The sequence below is a fragment of the Heptranchias perlo genome, chromosome 9 (assembly GCF_035084215.1).
Source record: "Heptranchias perlo isolate sHepPer1 chromosome 9, sHepPer1.hap1, whole genome shotgun sequence".
NCBI lineage: Eukaryota > Metazoa > Chordata > Chondrichthyes > Hexanchiformes > Hexanchidae > Heptranchias > Heptranchias perlo.
Genome location: NC_090333.1, coordinates 67,232,154 through 67,250,288, shown reverse-complemented (window position 1 = coordinate 67,250,288; position 18,135 = coordinate 67,232,154). Strand labels below are relative to the sequence as shown.

The following is an 18,135-nucleotide window of genomic DNA, read 5'->3' as shown; positions in this document are numbered from 1 at the left end:
GTCTTGACTGATTTTTTTGAGTGCAGTAACAGCAAAACAAAAAAATGAATTTGACTCCACTTTACAATTCATAGTTGAACCAAATTGTTGTTATAGTAGTATCATGGTATGTTACAGCAGAGAAGGGACCCATCGTGCCTTTGCCGACTCTTTCAAAGAGCAATCAATCCCACTCCCCTGCTCTTATCCCATAGCCCTGTAAATTTTTCCCCTTCAAGTATTTATCCAATTCCTCTTTTTAAAACGACTATTGAAGCTGTTTCTAACACCCTTTCAGGCAGTGCATTCCAGATCACAACAACTCTCTGCATTTAAAAAAAATGCTTCCTCATGTTGTCTTTGATTCTTTTGCCATTCACATTAAATCTGTGTCCTCTGGTTACTGACCCTTCTACCACTGGAAACAGTTCTCACTTATTCTATCAAAACTGTTCATGATTTTGAACACCTCTCAAATCTCTTATCCTCTTCTCTGTTCTAAGGAGAACAACCCCAGCTGCTCTAGTCTCTCCACATAACTGAAGTCTCTCATCCCTGGCACCATTCTAGTAAATCTCTTTTGGACCCTCTCTATGGCCTTGACATCCTTCCTAAAGTGTGGTGCCCAGAATTGAACACAATACTCCAGCTGAGGCCTAACCAGTATTTTATAAAGGTTTAGCATAACTTTCTTGCTTTTGTACTCTTTGCCTCTATTAACAAAGCCCAGGATCCCGTATACTTTTTTAACAGCCTTCTCAACTTGTCCTGTCACCTTCAAAGATTTGTGTACACACACCCCAGATCTCTTTGTTCCTGTACCCTCTTCAAAATTGTACCATTTAGTTTATATTGCTTCTCCTCATTCTTCCTACCAAAATGTATCACTTCACACTTCTCTGCGTTAAATTTCATCTGCCGTGTGTCTGCCCATTTCATTAGTCTGTCTATGTCCTCCTGAAGTCTGTTACTATCCTCCACATTGTTTACTACATTCCAGAGTTTTGTGTCTTTTTTTTTATTCGTTCATGGGATGTGGTGTGGGTGTCGCTGGCAAAGCCAGCATTTATTGCCCATCCCAAATTGCCCTTGAGAAGGTGGTGGTGGTGAGCTGCCTTCTTGAACCACTGCAGTCCATGTGGTGAAGGTTCTCCCACAGTGCTGTTGGGAAGGGAGTTCCAGGATTTTGACCCAGCGATGATGAAGGAACGGTGCTATATTTCCAAGTTGGGATGTTGTGCGACTTGAAGGGGAACGTGCAGGTGGTGTTGTTCCCATGTGCCTGCTGCCCTTGTCCTTCTAGGTGGTAGAGGTCATGGGTTTGGGAGGTGCTGTCGAAGAAGCCTTTGCGAGTTGCTGCAGTGCATCCTGTGGATGGTACACACTGCAGCCACTGCGCCGGTGGTGAAGGGAGTGAATGGTGGTGGATGGGGTGCCAATCAAGCGGGCTGCTTTGTCCTGGATGGTGTCGAGCTTCTTGAGTGTTGTTGGAGCTGCACTCATCCAGGCAAGTGGAGAGTATTTCATCATACTCCTGACTTGTACCTTGTAGATGGTGGCAAGGCTTTGGGGAGTGAGGTGAGTCACTTGCCGCAGAATACCCAGCCTCTGACCTCTTGAAGCCACAGTATTTATATGGCTGGTCCAGTTAAGTTTCTGGTCAATGGTGACGCCCAGGATGTTGATGGTGGGGGATTCGGTGATGGTAATGCCGTTGAATGTCAAGGGGAGGTGGTTAGACTCTTGTTGGAGATGGTCATTGCCTGGCACTTGTCTGGCGTGAATGTTACTTGCCACTTGTGGGCCCAATCCTGGATGTTATCCTGCTATTGCTGCATGCGGGCTCGGACTGTTTCATTATTTGAGGGGTTGCGAATGAAACTGAACACTGTACAATCATCGGCGAACATCCCCATTTCTGACCTTATGATGGAGGGAAGGTCATTGATGGAGCAGCTGAAGATGGATGGGCCTAGGACACTGCCCTGAGGAACTCCTGCAGCAATGTCATTTGCAAACTTTGAAATTATACCCTGTATGTCCAAGTCTAGGTTGTCCTGTGATACTTCCATCTTTTTAAAATGTGTCCCATGTAGTCCCTGCTATAGTTATATGCTTTGAGTAAGGACCTGAAAATGGGAAGACAGAAGGAAACAGAGCATCTGCCCACCCCTCAACACTGGGTAGTATCTAGAAAAGGGTATTTTTGAAAGGAATATTTGTGTTTATCAAGATGATGGACATGTGTTCTAAGGAATGGAATACTTTCCCATGTTCTACAACCAGTGCCTGTATGAAGTGGGCAATAAGTGCTGGCCTTGCCCACGACACTCACATCTCATGAATGAATTTTTAAAAAAGTACCATGAGGCCAGGCATAGCATAGGCCAGATGTAAAGTTTCCTTTACTCTGCCCCAACGGTATGATTTAAGTCAAACTTCCAGAGGAGGTCAAGCAGAGCACGTACTCTTCGGTATCATACTGATGGAGTGCTGTATTGTCAGAAGTGCCATCATTTGGGTAAGATGTTAAACTGAGACCCTGTCTGCATGCTTGTGGGAGTAAAAGATTTTGTGGCACTAATTGAAGAAAAACAGAGTTCTCCTGGCCAATATTCCTCCTCCAACCATAATCATTATTAGTTCTTTTGCTGTTTGTGGTATCTTGCTGTGTGCAAATAGGCTACACAATACTTGAAAAATAATCTATTGGTTGTAAAGCCCTTTGGAATATCCTTTAAACCTTTGTGAAGTTTGTTGGGATGTTTTTCTACGCTAACGGTGTTCTATAAATCCAAGTTGATCAGGTGCTGTATAAATGGAAGTTCTTTCTTTTAACTTTGAATTCTGCACTTTATATGCAAACAGTCCATATTGCCCTTGAATTAGACTGCTAATTTAGCAGTAATCTTTGCCGTTCTGGGCAGTTTTGTGCGATAGATACATACTCACTAGGAATGGGATTTTACATAGGGTCCTTACCCAGGTTTAGAGGAAGAAGAGATAGGGAGGTAGAGAAAAAGGACTTATCCCCATTGGATTGGCTAGATTTGATTCAATGCCCCAGAATTGAAAGCACAGTGTGCTAATCCATTGTGCTACTGTTCTTTCTCCTCACCAAAAAAAACTTCCCTTTTCTCTGTGTAAGAAACACACGACACCAAACTTCAACATATTCTGAAATATACAAGCGAGAACATTTCAGATTTTGCTTTTGTCCTATGAGCAAAAGTACGAGCTTTTTTTTTGCTTTACGGATACTGAGTGAACTTGTTCTGCCAAGAAATTGTTATATTTACAGCTCCAATGGCAGGAGTGCTAGTACTTATTAATCTGCAAACATAAAGGCACAGTTTGTTACGCAGCTACTAGAGAAGCAGTGGGGATTTATGTTATCAGGGTCCTATTTTTTAAGAAAACACATCGTATTGGGTCCTCCACCTCTTATCACTCTCATTTGTTTAGGTGATCTCATTGAATTTATAGGCTTGAAGGAGCTACTAAGACTGATTGTTAGAGAGCCACTTAATTATAAGAAGGCTGTTGAAGCCGGGGATAATTCAGCAGCAACTATCCGTATGTTAGGCTTCCTCACAATGTCAGGCTCAATAATCCTTCCTAGTCTGTTGACTTGATTCGCATTTAATGTTCAGACAAAACTATTCAAATTAAGTAATTGCAATGAACAGAACAGAAATATATCAATTCTTTGACATTCTTGAAAGGGGGCCTGTTGGTACGGATCCCTTTTAAAAACAATTTTGGATGCTGCTGACGGAAATCAAGTACAATATGTAACAATACTAGGATGTTCCTGACACCAAAATACTAAAATCTGTATGGTGTTTAGTTTTTAAGTGTAAAGTTAGTTGGCACTGGTTGTGTTTTTATGTATCTGCAATGATGCAACTAGCTAGCCAGGAGAATGTTAGTAATTTTTTCCGAGTCCCTCTGCAGCTGCAGTTCTTCGAATGATTGACTCATGCAGCCAAGAGAGGAGAAAAATGGTGAAGCCCGGAAATGTCTTTCACAGTACCTAACATTAGCAGATTTTATTCAAAATGTAAATTGATATGTTTGAATTACTTGGATAGTACCGTTGAAGTAGAAATCTCACCCACGGCCATCATTTTGTGTTGTGCTTTTCTCCCTCAGCAAACAGTTTTTGTTTTAAAATAGAAAAAAAATATTTGGAGGGTAGCAGTCCAATCTTAATGCAGTAACCTTGGAATGCTGAGAAGCTAGATTTCTTAGAGTGGATAACTTCCAGGCTTACTGGGTTTCCCCACCACCTGAAATTGTATAAGCTAATGTATATTTCCTACATTACAACATTGATTACACTTCCAAAGTACCTCATTGGCTGTAAAGCGCTTTGGAACATCTTGAGATCGTGAAAGGCTCAGTGTAAATACAAGTTCTTTTATTGTGGCTCAAGCTGCTGTTTTTATGATTGACCTGTTCAATTTCGAGACTCTCCTTCCAAGCCTTTGTGATTTTGATGCAGACAAACATAGTAAAGTGTTGCTTGCTATTTCCTTTTGCTACTTTAACAGAAACTTTATTGGGCAGGCCCTCTTTCTCCCCTTCCCTCACCCTGTTCTAAATAATAATGTCCTCTCTGCAGTTTGTGCTTGTGGTTGAATTACTGTTGAGTCACTGGGATCAGTTGTAAGTATGATAGATTTGGAATGGGCTTGTTGTAAACCACCTCCTACGTGGACAGTTTTCTCACATACGACTTTGATGTGAATCTTGAATCCTCAGCAATAACAGGAAACTAGTAGTCATGGCAACTTGGGCTGCTAATTTTAATAATTGAAATTTCCAAAGCGATATACTTTTGACAGGCTCACCTTTTGAAAATGGGTTTGCAGATGTACAATCCACCTTACACTCTGAATTGTACATGGTAAGCTTCCTAACTGATTTAAAACTCTCCAAGGTAGCCTGACCAATTGAACACTGGTTCCCATCTAAGCTGGTTTAGCATAAGAATAAATGTATCAATGAAATGTGATTTTTTTGCATTAAAAAATGTCATTGACCAAAAAAAAGCGAAGCCTTCTTAGAGCTGCATCTAAGCCTGAGTTTACACAAATTATTACACCCTCTGGTATTGACAGGGTTTGAACCCAAGCCACTTGTGATGGCAGACTTAATCTGATGCCTTTGATTCTTCACAGATAATATCTGAAATAAATAGATTCAATATGTCGCAAACATTTTCATCCAACCTTGCTACAGCTGGGGAATGGGAAAGATGTTAGGTGGAGGTTGGGTTCTGTAGAACTCATTTGGACATGACTCCTATCTGACAAAACCCTAGATTCTTGTCCTCCAAGCTAAGGTAAAGCACTTTCTGCATCTTTAACCAAGAAACTATTTCGTGGAGTAGAAAGAAAGGACAGGTACATTTTCTGTTTGGGTGCTCCTGGAGGGTGAGGCACTGCCAGGAATGTGCGAGCAGAAAATGTATCCTGTAGCTCTATTCTGCAGCTGACGACATACTTCTGAAAAAGTTTTTTTCATTTCCACACCCTGATATTACCCATTGAAGGATTTTGGCTCTGCTAGTAGATCTGTGGTGTTGCTTATGGTAAGTCAGAAGATATGCTGCTTTATAAGGACAGGAGCATTGCACCATGTATTTTTCTGTTGCTAAGCTGGAGCTGGTGCGTCCCATTAAGGTCATAAAGTCTCGATGTATAGACACTGTCAATGTTTTGGGATTTTTTTTGATCATTTTCCCACAGAGAGGATTTGGGGAGAAAAAGTTACTTTTAAATGTTACATTGTAAAGCACATATTCACACAAGTTTTTTTAAAAAGGCACTGATACGATAGGTGGTTAAAATGCAAATGAACTAAGATTTGAAGCTGTTTCTCCCACAGACTGTAAATAATGATCAATTCGTAGCCTGCCTTGGCAATCGATAAACACCTCACACCTATCGTGTTGGATAGTCTTTGGTTCCCTTCGGTTGTGAACGGGGCAAATAAATGAAGACACAAGCAGGCAGTCAAATCCAGCAAAGGCTGCAAAGTCAGCTTTTAAAACGATTATATGGGAAAGCTTTTGCTAGGCTCAGAAGGAGAATGCAGGAGGTTAGGAGTTATTTTGTTCCAATCAAGCAACAGATGTGGGGAAGGGTGGTACGTTTATTATTTTATAATATTATGCAAAGACAAGTTGTACCGATTGAACTAAGTGATTCTGATCTTAACAGTTGCTATACATGTTCTCTTTCTTTGAAATAGAACACCTTAACGATTCAGATCTGGCCTTGTCTTACCAAGTGTTTTCTCAGTCTGCTTTAGAAAAGATTGAAACACATGTGCAAAAGACAGTATTATCCAGTTCAGATCACAAGGGGATGTCATTGTTATACCCCTGGTTTATGCTAGCTTGATATTGGGCCTTACAGGCACATCCCGGAACATTAGATGTTTAGGACTGATTAACGCTGCTGTACTCAAGAGAATATCTAAGGCAAGACCTGAGTTTCTGACAGGCACATTGTGAGATCAATTATAGGCAAATTGTTGTTGGGAAGATCTTGAGGTCAATTGGAGGGTTTTTTGTGCTGCTGTGGAGGTTTCATTGTAGATTGGCAGGTGACATGTACATCAGAAGATGACTTTCCTTTTTTAAAAAAAGACAGAAATTAGCATGCGTGACAGACACATTTTAAAACTTATATTTTACGTATACCTCATTCTTGGGTATTGGCTTTAAGTCAGTATGGTTTAAATTGCCATATATTTACCATTCTACTTTGTCTCCCCTGCTCCTGATTTGCATCTCCAAGGTAGATGCTGCTGTAGCGTTATGCTCCACCTCACCATCCCTTCATGTTGTTTTCCCCTCCCTTGGTTGATTTGCCTCCTGCTCTTCAACACGGGCCTATGGCCCTGGCCAGATCCCCTTCTGCTCTCCGATGACGGTTTGTGGCCTTGGCTGGATCCCTCCCATGACCACTGGCCTGTGCCCCATATCCTTTCCGGTACCTCACCACTGTTCCCTCCCTCCTTCTCCACCTCCACACCCCCCACCCCCCCACTGCTAGCCACCACCTGCAGCACCTGTCACCTACCAACCTGTGGCCCAGACCAGATCCCTTCCCCAACTGCTGCCTTGCACCTGCCACCAGAAAATGCAGCCCACTGTCTTCAGTAGCTCCCTTCCCCACTGTGCTACGCTAGCCACCCACAAAGACAAAGGCAAACGAAAGATGTAGAGAGCCGGAAAAAAACAGCAAGAAGACAGGTAAGAGAAAGCATATCCTCTGACTTATCATGAGCAATGTCACAGGATAACCACTAATATATAGTTTGCTGTAGGCATGGTGAAACAAATGCTTTTCTGATAAATTCCTGCTTGTTCGTTCCTTCTGGACATACTAGAAATGGCAAGGTTGCCTCTTTCTTCAAGAGTGAATTTTCATTAATTTGTCATGTATTCCAGCCTTTAGAATAATTATTAACTTGATGCTTGCTGGTGATTGGAAAAAAAATGATGGTAGTTATGGCCTGGAAATTATTTTGCATCCCCTCCTGGCAAGCCAGTGCTGTGTAGTGGGCCCATGCACCTGAACCCCAGGATCAGTTCAGCTACATGTTTAGCATAGATAAAAAGAAAAACTTGGAAATTTAAAATATGAACATGGACAAGAAAAGACCAACTGGTCCATGTAACCTGTCCAGAAATGGTGTATCCTATTTGCAGCAACAGCTCACCCCTTTTACCCCTCCTCCCTCCCCCTGTTATGTAATCCCCTGATGTGGAGATGCCGGTGATGGACTGGGGTGGACAAATGTAAGGAGTCTTACAACACCAGGTTATAGTCCAACAGCTTTATTTGAAATCACAAGCTTTCGGAGCTTTCCTCCTTCGTCACCTGACGAAGGAGGAAAGCTCCGAAAGCTTGTGATTTCAAATAAAGCTGTTGGACTATAACCTGGTGTTGTGCAACTCCTTACATGTAATCCCCTGGAGGAGGGGAAAGAAACTTGGGTCGATTTGGGAAAAATACTGGGAAATTCCTTTCTGACCCCTGAAGGCATTCAAACAAGCTCCAGGAGACTGCAACAACGGCTGGTCCCACCTACCATCTATAACTCAAGATGTCATCCTCTTGCAGGAACTCATAAAGCTCCCTTTGAAGGCCTGTAAAACAGAAATGCTGGAAATGCACAGCAAGTTAATTAACATTGTGAACATGTGCTGCTGTTGAAGGCCACTGAACTTCATGGGAGTTTGGGGTAGTGCAACCTTCTAATAATGTTTATATGCTTTTTCTCAAGAAGAGCAAGAGGGAGAGTAAACCTGCACTGGTGTGACATTGGTAACTGGATGGGCTGGGGAATGGTGTGGAGACACAGTGGGTCACCTGGATGGGCTGGGGAATGGTGTGGAGACACAGTGGGTCACCTGGATGGGTTGGGGAATGGTGTGGAGACACAGTGGGTCACCTGGATGGGTTGGGGAATGGTGTGGAGACACAGTGGGTCACCTGGATGGGTTGGGGAATGGTGTGGAGACACAGTGGGTCACCTGGATGGGTTGGGGAATGGTGTGGAGACACAGTGGGTCACCTGGATGGGTTGGGGAATGGTGTGGAGACACAGTGGGTCACCTGGATGGGCTGGGGAATGGTGTGGAGACACAGTGGGTCACCTGGATGGGTTGGGGAATGGTGTGGAGACACAGTGGGTCACCTGGATGGGCTGGGGAATGGTGTGGAGACACAGTGGGTCACCTGGATGGGCTGGGGAATGGTGTGGAGACACAGTGGGTCACCTGGATGGGCTGGGGAATGGTGTGGAGACACAGTGGGTCACCTGGATGGGCTGGGGAATGGTGTGGAGACACAGTGGGTCACCTGGATGGGCTGGGGAATGGTGTGGAGACACAGTGGGTCACCTGGATGGGCTGGGGAATGGTGTGGAGACACAGTGGGTCACCTGGATGGGCTGGGGAATGGTGTGGAGACACAGTGGGTCACCTGGATGGGCTGGGGAATGGTGTGGAGACACAGTGGGTCACCTGGATGGGCTGGGGAATGGTGTGGAGACACAGTGGGTCACCTGGATGGGCTGGGGAATTGGGAGGTGCAGTAAGACCAAGATGCATGTTGGTGGGGAGAATGGATGTTTGTATATTAAGGGAGCTTAAAAATGGGCCCAAAACCTTATCATTGAACCTCCTTCAGAGAACACTTGATTAATTGAGTTATAGACATTTATTCTGTAATGTTTACATTTCGATAGAAGGTTGACTATCTTGGTCCAGGCTAAATTGTACAACCTACAATAGCCTCGTGAATGCTTGAAAGGGATGGAGACCATCATGATTTACCACTTGGCCAAACACTAGTGACAGCATAAGATCACAAAAAATGGAAGAGGAACTTGTGAAGAACAGAGATTCAACTTGAACGTGGTTGAAGAACATAGAAATGAATATTTTGGAAATGCCTTTTAATTGAGAAACAATTGTAAAGGGCCACGCTCCATTGTGCAGAACCGTAGACTTAACTTTGTGTAACTGCAGTGAGGCAGACAGGCTCTGTTGGCTTCCATCAACCCTAACAAAAGAGAAAATTTGTACTTGGTTTTCACACAGATGTATCTTCTCAACATAGCATTTATAGCTGGGTACATTGATGGCCTAATTGTACATGTTTGTTCAGTCATTTACTATGCTTCAGGTGCAAGGCAGGTTTTAAAAGAAGTTTTTAAAAGATGATGCCCAGAATGTCATGGTAGATCAATATTTGACTATTCCAATGCACTTCTGTCCAGCGTCTGATCCTCTAACCTCCGTAAATTTCATCTCATCCAAAACTCTCCTGCCCATATCCTATCCCTCACCCATCACCCTTGTCCTTGCTGACCCACTTTGGCTCCCTGTCCCCCAATGCCTCCAATTTAACATTCTCTTCCTCATGTTTAAATCCCCTCATGGCTTTGCCCCTCCCTATGTCTGTAACTTCCTCCAGCCCACAACCCCCAGAACTCTCCATTCCTCTGACTGTGGTCTCTTGTGCATTCTCCCCTCCCTTCACCCCGCTTCAGTCGTTTAGGCCCGCACCGAACCCCTCCGCAGCTCCAATTCCCTTTCCTGCTTTAAGGCCCTCTGTAAAACCCATATCTTTGTCCCTCCTTATATATCTCCTTCTTTGGCTCAGTGTCCATTTCTGACCAATTACACCTGGGTGAAGCGACTTGGGGCGCTTTTCGACATTAAAAGGTGCCATGAAAATGCAAGTTGTTATTTTAAGTAGTGCTAACATAACACTGTCTTTCCTATTTGGAAAACAAAATGAATTCTGTACAGCAATAGCAGCTAAAAGAAAACATTTTAAAATTGTGAAACATTTAAAAATCAATGCAGTTTAATAGTACAAAGTGAATTCAACAAAGTTCATTGCACACTTTAGCATTCTAAATTCTCCCTCCAATCACAGAGTGGAGGAGGAGGGATTTATTTTTGCTGATCTGGCAGGAGGGGAGGGGACGAGAATAGAGAGTGCATTCTGACTCCATTTAAACATATATTGCCACAGACTTCAATTAACCGCTTGCATTTCATTTCTTTTTTTTGAAAGAACTTCCATACTCGCCCTAAACATTTGCAAAAAAACAGCAGTGCTGCAGAGGGGGTTTCTTTTTTTTTGCATGTTGTTGTTTTATTTGTTTCAATTTAACACATTTGCTGGTCTGTTCTCGCCTCTCCTCTGCTACTGACCAGGCCCAGCCAGCCTTTGTATGGAGATCCTACGCACTCGTCTGATTCCAACTTCTCTGCTCCGCGCCGCCTCTACCGGCGCTTTCCAATTCAAGGAGCCGCTGAACTATCGGCACGGGGGGCGACTGCAGCCGGCCAGAGGGGATGGGGACGGCAGGAGCGAGAAGGTGCATGAACCTGCCTCAGGTAAAGCGCCTGCAGGGCGAATATTTACTCTTGTATTAATATCTGCCGCCAACCTGGTCCGGTATTATAATCACTGAAAGATGGTCTGAAATTATAACAGTTTTTGCAAAGAGTTCAAAATGTTCACACTGACGGTCTGAGTCCATAAGCGAACTGAAGCTAACAGGACATTCATTGCCTGACTGATGCTGTGTGGCTGCAGTGTTTTATTGTGATTAAAGGAGGTATCATTACAAGCATTTTCCCGCCCGTACTATCTGCAAGTTGTCTGCCACAGGGCACTTTTGCACTGCTTTGTTTAGGTGGCTTTATAGACAAAAATCTACATTATAACTCCAGGCAAATTGGCATGAGTTTGGATTTTTTTTGGCTGAAGGCATGAGACTGCCTCGGGATACCCTCGCCCCATTTTGGCTTTCATGCCAGCTATGGTAGAATTGCAATTGGTACAAAGTCAACTTTTAAAATTTAAATACATCTTAAGTGCTCAACTTTACCATCTTTCTGTTTCTGATAGTCAGCTGGTGCTAACATTCTGCAGTGTTGTTAATGGTGCTCCGTGCTTGTGTTTTAAGTGCACATGTATGGAGCTCTCGGTTCCCCTGACCACAGAGCAGTGTGGTGGCATTGGTATAACCAGATGCCCCTGGCTTGTTCTGAAAACAGGTACAGCTTCTAACAGTATCTGAAGTATAACTGCAGCATTAAAGGAGCCTTGACCCTTTACCGTGGATTTTCTGGGCAGTCCCAATTCCTGCAGCAGTTGATGTTGAAACCTGTTGCACCTGTGCTCATAGTGTTGTGAGAATTCCGCTACTGAAGCACTGAGTCCAAATCGTTTGGACCATATCGACCCTGAGACTACCAATGCCACCATCACATTGATGGTCAAGCAGCAGAGTGGCATTGCATTGCCTCCAGTAGAACACGTGTTCAGTGTGTGATAGCAAAACAGTGTGCAAAACACCGCTACTTCAAGGTAGTCTCACACCTGGAGCTAACTGACATGGGTCCAACCATAGTGGCATGTTCACTGTGTTATAACATATATTGTTAGGTGTATTATAACAAAACGGTGTGAGGGTACCTCAAAGCAGACTCACACCTGGGGCCAACTGATATAAGCCTGATCTCATGGGGTGTTCCCTTTTGAAACTTACAAACATAGGAAAATGTGGACAGGAAAAGACCAGCTGGTCCATCTAGCCTGTCCAATACAGTTGTGATGCCTTGTGCATCAGATCAAGAGACTCCTTATCCCCTAGCTGCAATGTAGTCTCCTAGGAGAGGTGAAAAACCAGATCAAAAACCCAAGGCCAATTAGGGGGGAAAGAAATCTGGAAAACTCCACTCTGATCCCTCTAGGTGATCAAAACTAGCCCAGGAGATCACATTGACTGTGACATGTTAATTGATGCCTACCTCTTGTATGATGCCACAAACAGGTCTTGATCCCTCGTGAAGGTGAAGTCCAAAGGCATAGTCCTATCTCTAACGAGCTGTTAGAGAAGAGGGTAAATGGCTCTCAAAGCACATGAACCATCTCTTTAAAGACCCTCGGGTGGATGTCATCTGGGCCATTTAAATGCAGCCTGATCTATTTTAAGGTTTCTAATTCTAGCTAAGATGATATCTTCAGTTATTTTAACATTTACAATTTGATTAAAGAGTAATGTGAAGTATTCATTTCATACCCCTGCCATCCCCTGAGAGTCCATTCGGACCTGTCCTTGGGAACTTTTGAGTGGTCCTATACAGTCTTTGACGTGACCTCTGACTTCTAACTTAGCTAGAAATGCTTTTGCCATTCCCACCGCAATTGTCTACTAGCCACTTCTTCAGTGACCTCTTAGCTGCTCGAATAACAGCTTTTGTTTCCTTTAATTGTGCACGATATATATCTTTGTTTTCCTGAGAATTACATTCTTTTAATCTGCGAAAGTATTTTTGTTTAAGTCTAATATGCCTTTGAACATGATCAGTCAGATACCTAGGCTTAGTCCAAACACGAAAAATCAGATACATAAAAATTAATGATTAAGCCAGCAGATTAAGGATGAGCAGATCAAAGGGTAAGGTCGCAGAGATCACGATTCCCAGTCAATGTCCTTATTTTCTTTTTTGTAGGTCGTGTGATATGTGACTTCATTTGTTCAGGACAACAGGAGATAGATCTTGCTGTGCAGAGCTCTAAGGAAGCATATACAACTTGGAGTCGACTGTCAGGGTTAGAAAGAAGCCGCATCTTACTTGAAGCTGCAAGACTCATAAGGGTATTTATAGCCTGCTGAAGCAACAACTTGCATTTTATACAATGCCGTTAACGTAGTAAAACATAGTAAAACGTCCAAGGCGTTTCATAGGAGCATTATCGGACAAAATTTGACACTGAGCCACGTAGAGATATTAGGACAGCTGACCAAAAGCTTGGTCAAAGAGGAATGTTTTAAGGAGCATTTTAAAGGAGGAGAGATAGATTTAAGGAGGGAATTGCAGAGCTTAGGGTCTAGACAGCTGAAGGCACGACCACCAATGGTGGAGCGAAGGAAATTGGGGACGTACAAGAGACCAGAATTGAAGGAGCGCGGAGTTCTTGGAGGCTGGAGGAAGTTATAGAGATAGGGAGGGGTGAGGTCATGGAGGGATTTAAACGCCAAGGTAAGAATTTTAAATTTGAGGCATTGCTAGACCAGGAGCCAAGGTAGGTCAGTGGACACAAGAGTGATGGGTGAACAGAACTTGGTGTGATTTAGCATATAGGCAGCAGAGTTTTGGATGAGCTCAAATTTATGGAGGGTGGAAGATGGGAGTCTGGCCAGGTGAGCATTGGAATAGTCGAATCTGAAGGTAACAAAAGCTAAACATCATTGATACTTATGAGGGAAGATAACGTGACTGATAAGACTGTGAATTGATAACTTATAAATATTGTAGAGATTTTTTCCAGCTCATAATTCTAATTAGTGCTTTGTATGAAGAATTATAAATCAAGTACAAGAGTTACTTGAGTTTTTGCATGGGTGTTCTGGCTGGAAATTGAGCACATTGGAGAGATTTACTCAATCTCTCCAATGTGCTCAATTTCCAGCCAGAACACCCATTTGCACTATATGAAAGTCATGCCATTTACAATGGATGCAGGATCTCAAGTGAATGTCATATCTAAGCATAAATATATTTTGCATGTTTTTTTTGCAAAGAGCAAGGTACAGATTAAGCTGCTGTGTAGCATGACAGTGGGAAGACATACACTGGAATTGGGATGAGAAATGGATGTTTAGCTGTGTTTTGTTTAAGTGTTTATTTGGCTGTCTTTTAACTTTGTTTTGTTCTCTTAATTTTTTTCCCCACTTCTGAAGGCACTGACGCTGAGCTAAAGTTCCACTGATAACCTGTAGCTTCTGGTACCTTACCTGAACGTCTGTTCTCCATGTGCAAGTCTACATGGCCAGTGTCATTAGGCTACTTGGCTACATAGATGTATTTATGGCGAAAGCTAGATAAGCACACGAGGGAGGAAGGAATAGAAGGATATGCTGATAGGGTGCGATGAAGTAAGGTGGGAGGAGGCTCGTGTGGGGCATAAACACTGGCATAGATCAGTTGGGCCAAATGGGCTGTTTTTGTGCTGTTAATGCTGTGTAATATTTGACTGCCGAGTATTGCAGTTGAGCGTGATCCTATCCCCACTTGATGCGCATGTGCAGTTTCCAGCAGTCGAGAGAGGGAATCCTGGAAGGCTTGTTTTTTTTCTTGACGTGGGACAGTTGCCAATCCCCATCCGCTATCTCTTCACTGAGATTATCTAGCTCAGTGCAAATCGGGGATACCTCTGGTCTTTATGGCTCCGTACCGCACTGGGCGATGCATTCGCGTACTGAACCACCAGGTGAGCTTCAGTTTGTTTTAAGCAATGTAGGCAACGGGCATTTATTGCCTGTTCCTAATTGCCCTGAGACAGTCACGCTGGGCTGCCATAGTGAACGACTGGTAGGGGTTGATGCAACTGAGTGGCTTGCTAGGCCACTTCAGAGGGCAGTTAAGGGCATGGGCTGGAGTCACATATAGGCCAGAATGGGAAAGGACGGCAGGTTTCCTTCCCTAGAGGACATTAGTGAACCCGTTTGGTTTTTACAACAATCCGACAGCTTCGTGGTCACTTTTACTGATACCAGCTTTTTAATTTCCAGATTTTCTTTACTGAAGTCAAATTCTCAGACTGCCATGATTTGAACTCGCGTTCTCTGGATTACTAGCCCAGTAACATAACCACCACACTGGTGTCTGCCACTGTTTCCTCTAAGCAGCGCGCGTGCGCAGCCACTCAGCAGTCTGCTGTGGGCCGCGCACTTAAACATTCCGACCGCGCACCAAACCAATGCTCTCGGTCCCTTTCTCACACTATATTCGAGCATACGCATTAAAAGCAGGATTAGGCCTTTCGGCCCCTAGAGCCTGCTTCGCCATTTGATGAGATCATGGCTGATCTGATTGTGACCTCAGCCCTACTTTCCCTTCTACCTACTATAACCTTTGACAGCCTTATTAATCAGGAATCTATCTAACTCAGTCTTAAAAATATTCAATGACCCTGCCTCCACCGCGCTCTGGGGAAGGGAGTCCCAAAGACTTACGACCCTCTGAGAGAAAAAATTCTCCTCATCTCCGTCTTAAATGGGAGACCTCTTATTTTTAAACTGTGGCCCCTAGTTTTAGTCTTTCCCACAAGGGGAAACACCCTCTCAGCATCTACCCTTTCTAGTCCCCTCAGGATCTTATTTGTTTCAATAAGATCACCTCTCATTCTTCTAAACTCCAGTGTATACAGGCCCAACTTGTCCAACCTTTCCTCATAAGATAACCCCCTTCATCCCAAGAATCCAGTCGAGTGAACCTTCTTTGAACCGCCTCCAAAGCAATTATGTCCTTTCTCAAATAAGGAGACCAAAACTGCACACAGTATTCTAGATGTGGTCTCACCAATGCCCTGTACAACTGTAGCAAAACATCTCTACTTTTATATTCCATTCCCCTTCCAATAAATGACAACATTCCATTTGCCTTCTTAATCACTTGCTGTACCTGCATGCTAACCTTTTGTGATTCATGTACTAGAACACCCAGATCTCTCTGTACCTCAGAGTTCTGCAATCCCTTTCCATTTAAATAATATACTGCTTTTCTATTCCTCCTGCCAAAGTGGACAAGTTCACATTTTCCTACATTATACTCCATCTGCCAAATTTTTGCCCACTCGCTTAACCTGTCTATATCCCTTTGCAGACTTCTTATGTCCTCTTCACAACTTACTTTCCTACCTACTTCTGTGTCATCAGCAAATTTAGCAACCATACATTCAGTCCCTTCATCCAAGTCATTGATATAGATTGTAAATAGTTGAGGCCCTAGCACTGATCCCTATATTACTCCACTCGTTACATCTTGCCAACCTGAAAATGACCCATTTATGCCTTCTCTCTGTTTTCCTGTTAGCTAACCAATCCTTTATCCATACTAATATGTTACCCCCTACACCATGAGCTCTTATTTTGTGTTGTAGCCTTTGATGTGACACCTTGTCAAAAGCCTTCTGGAAATCCAAGTACACCACATCCACAGGATCCCCTTTATCCACGTTGCTTGTTACTTCCTCAAAGAACTCAAATAAATTAGTCAAACACTATTTCCCTTTCACAAAGCCATGTTGACTGCCTGATTGCATTGAGATTTTCTAAGTGCCCTGCTATAACCTCTTTTAATAGATTCTAGCATTTTCCCTATGACAGATATTAAGCTAACTGGCCTGTAGTTTCCTGCTTTCTGTCTCCCTCCTTTCTTGAATAGAGGAGTTACATTCGCTATTTTCCACTCTAATGGGACCCTTCCAGAATCTAGGGAATTTTGGAAAATTAATACCAATGCATCTACTATCTCTGCAGCCACTTCTTTTAAGACCCTAGGATGAAGTCTGTCAGGACCTGGGGATTTGTCAGCTTTTAGTTCTAATTTTTTTCAGAACCCTTTCCCTGGTGATTGTAAATGTTTTAAGTTCCTCCCTCCCTTTGACCTCTTGATTCACAATTTCTGGCATGTTATTTGTATCTTCTACAGTGAAGAAGGACTCAAAATATCTGTTCAATTCATTCGCCATTTCCTTATTCTCCATTATTAATTCCCCAGACTCACTCTCTTGAGGACCAATGTTCACTTTACTTTTTTCCTTTTTAAATACCTGCAGGAACTCTTACTATCTGTTTTTATATTTCTAGCTAGCTTTCTCTCGTACTCTAATTTCTCCCTCCTTATTATTCTTTTAGTCATTCTTTGCTATTTTTTTATATTCTGTCCAATCTTCTGACCTGCCACTAATCTTCGTGGAATTGTATGCTTTTTCTTTCAATTTGATACTATCTTTAACTTCCTTAGTTAGCCATGGATTGTGCGTCCTTCTCCTAGAGTCTTTCTTTCTCACTGGAATGTATCTTTGCTGAGGTTATGAAATATCTCATTAAATGTCTGCCACTGCATCTCTACTGACCTATCCCTTAACCTAATTTCCCAGTTCACTTTAGCCAGCTCTGTCTTTGTGCCCTCATAATTGCCCTTTAAGTTTAAAACACTAGTCTTAGACCTACTCTTCTCTCCCTCAAACTGAATGCGAAATTCAATCATATTGTGATCACTGCTACCTAGACGCTCCTTTACAATGAGGTCATTAATTAATCCTGTCTTATTACAAAATACCAGATCTAGAATAGCCTGCACTCTTGTTGACTCTAGAACGTGTTCCTCTTAAAAACTGTCCTGAAAGCACTCTATGAACTCATCTTCCAGGCAACCTTTGCCAATCAGATTCTTCCAATCTACATGTAGATTAAAATCATCCATGATTATTGCTGTTCCTTTCTCACAAGTCACCATTATTTCTTCCTGTACACCCTGTCCTACAGTGTGGCTACTGTTAGGGGGCCTATAAACTACATCCACAAGTGACTTCTTTCCTTTACTATTTCTTATCTCTACCCAAACTGATTCTACATCTTGGTCTTTAGAACTAAGGTCATTTCTCTCAATTAAGGATGACATGAGTATAATTAACAGAGCTACCCCTCCATCTTTTCCTAGCTTCCTGTCCTTCCGAAATGTCAAGTACCCTTGAATATTCAGGTTCCAGCCTTTGTCATCTTGCAGCCATGTCTTTTTAATGGCTATCAGAT

The 18,135-nt window shown here is 42.9% G+C and overlaps 1 protein-coding gene across 1 annotated transcript in view; it reads left to right on the top strand.

Annotated features, from left to right (window-relative positions):
• Positions 1-10,496: 10,496 nt before the first annotated feature.
• Positions 10,497-18,135, top strand: part of LOC137325505 (4-trimethylaminobutyraldehyde dehydrogenase-like) — a 32,687-nt gene continuing 25,048 nt past the window's right edge. The window contains exons 1-2 of the mRNA XM_067990678.1: positions 10,497-10,918; positions 13,046-13,191. Of these exons, the coding sequence (XP_067846779.1) occupies positions 10,753-10,918; positions 13,046-13,191 (312 nt within the window). The 5' untranslated portion in view covers positions 10,497-10,752. The remainder of the gene's footprint in view (positions 10,919-13,045; positions 13,192-18,135) is intronic.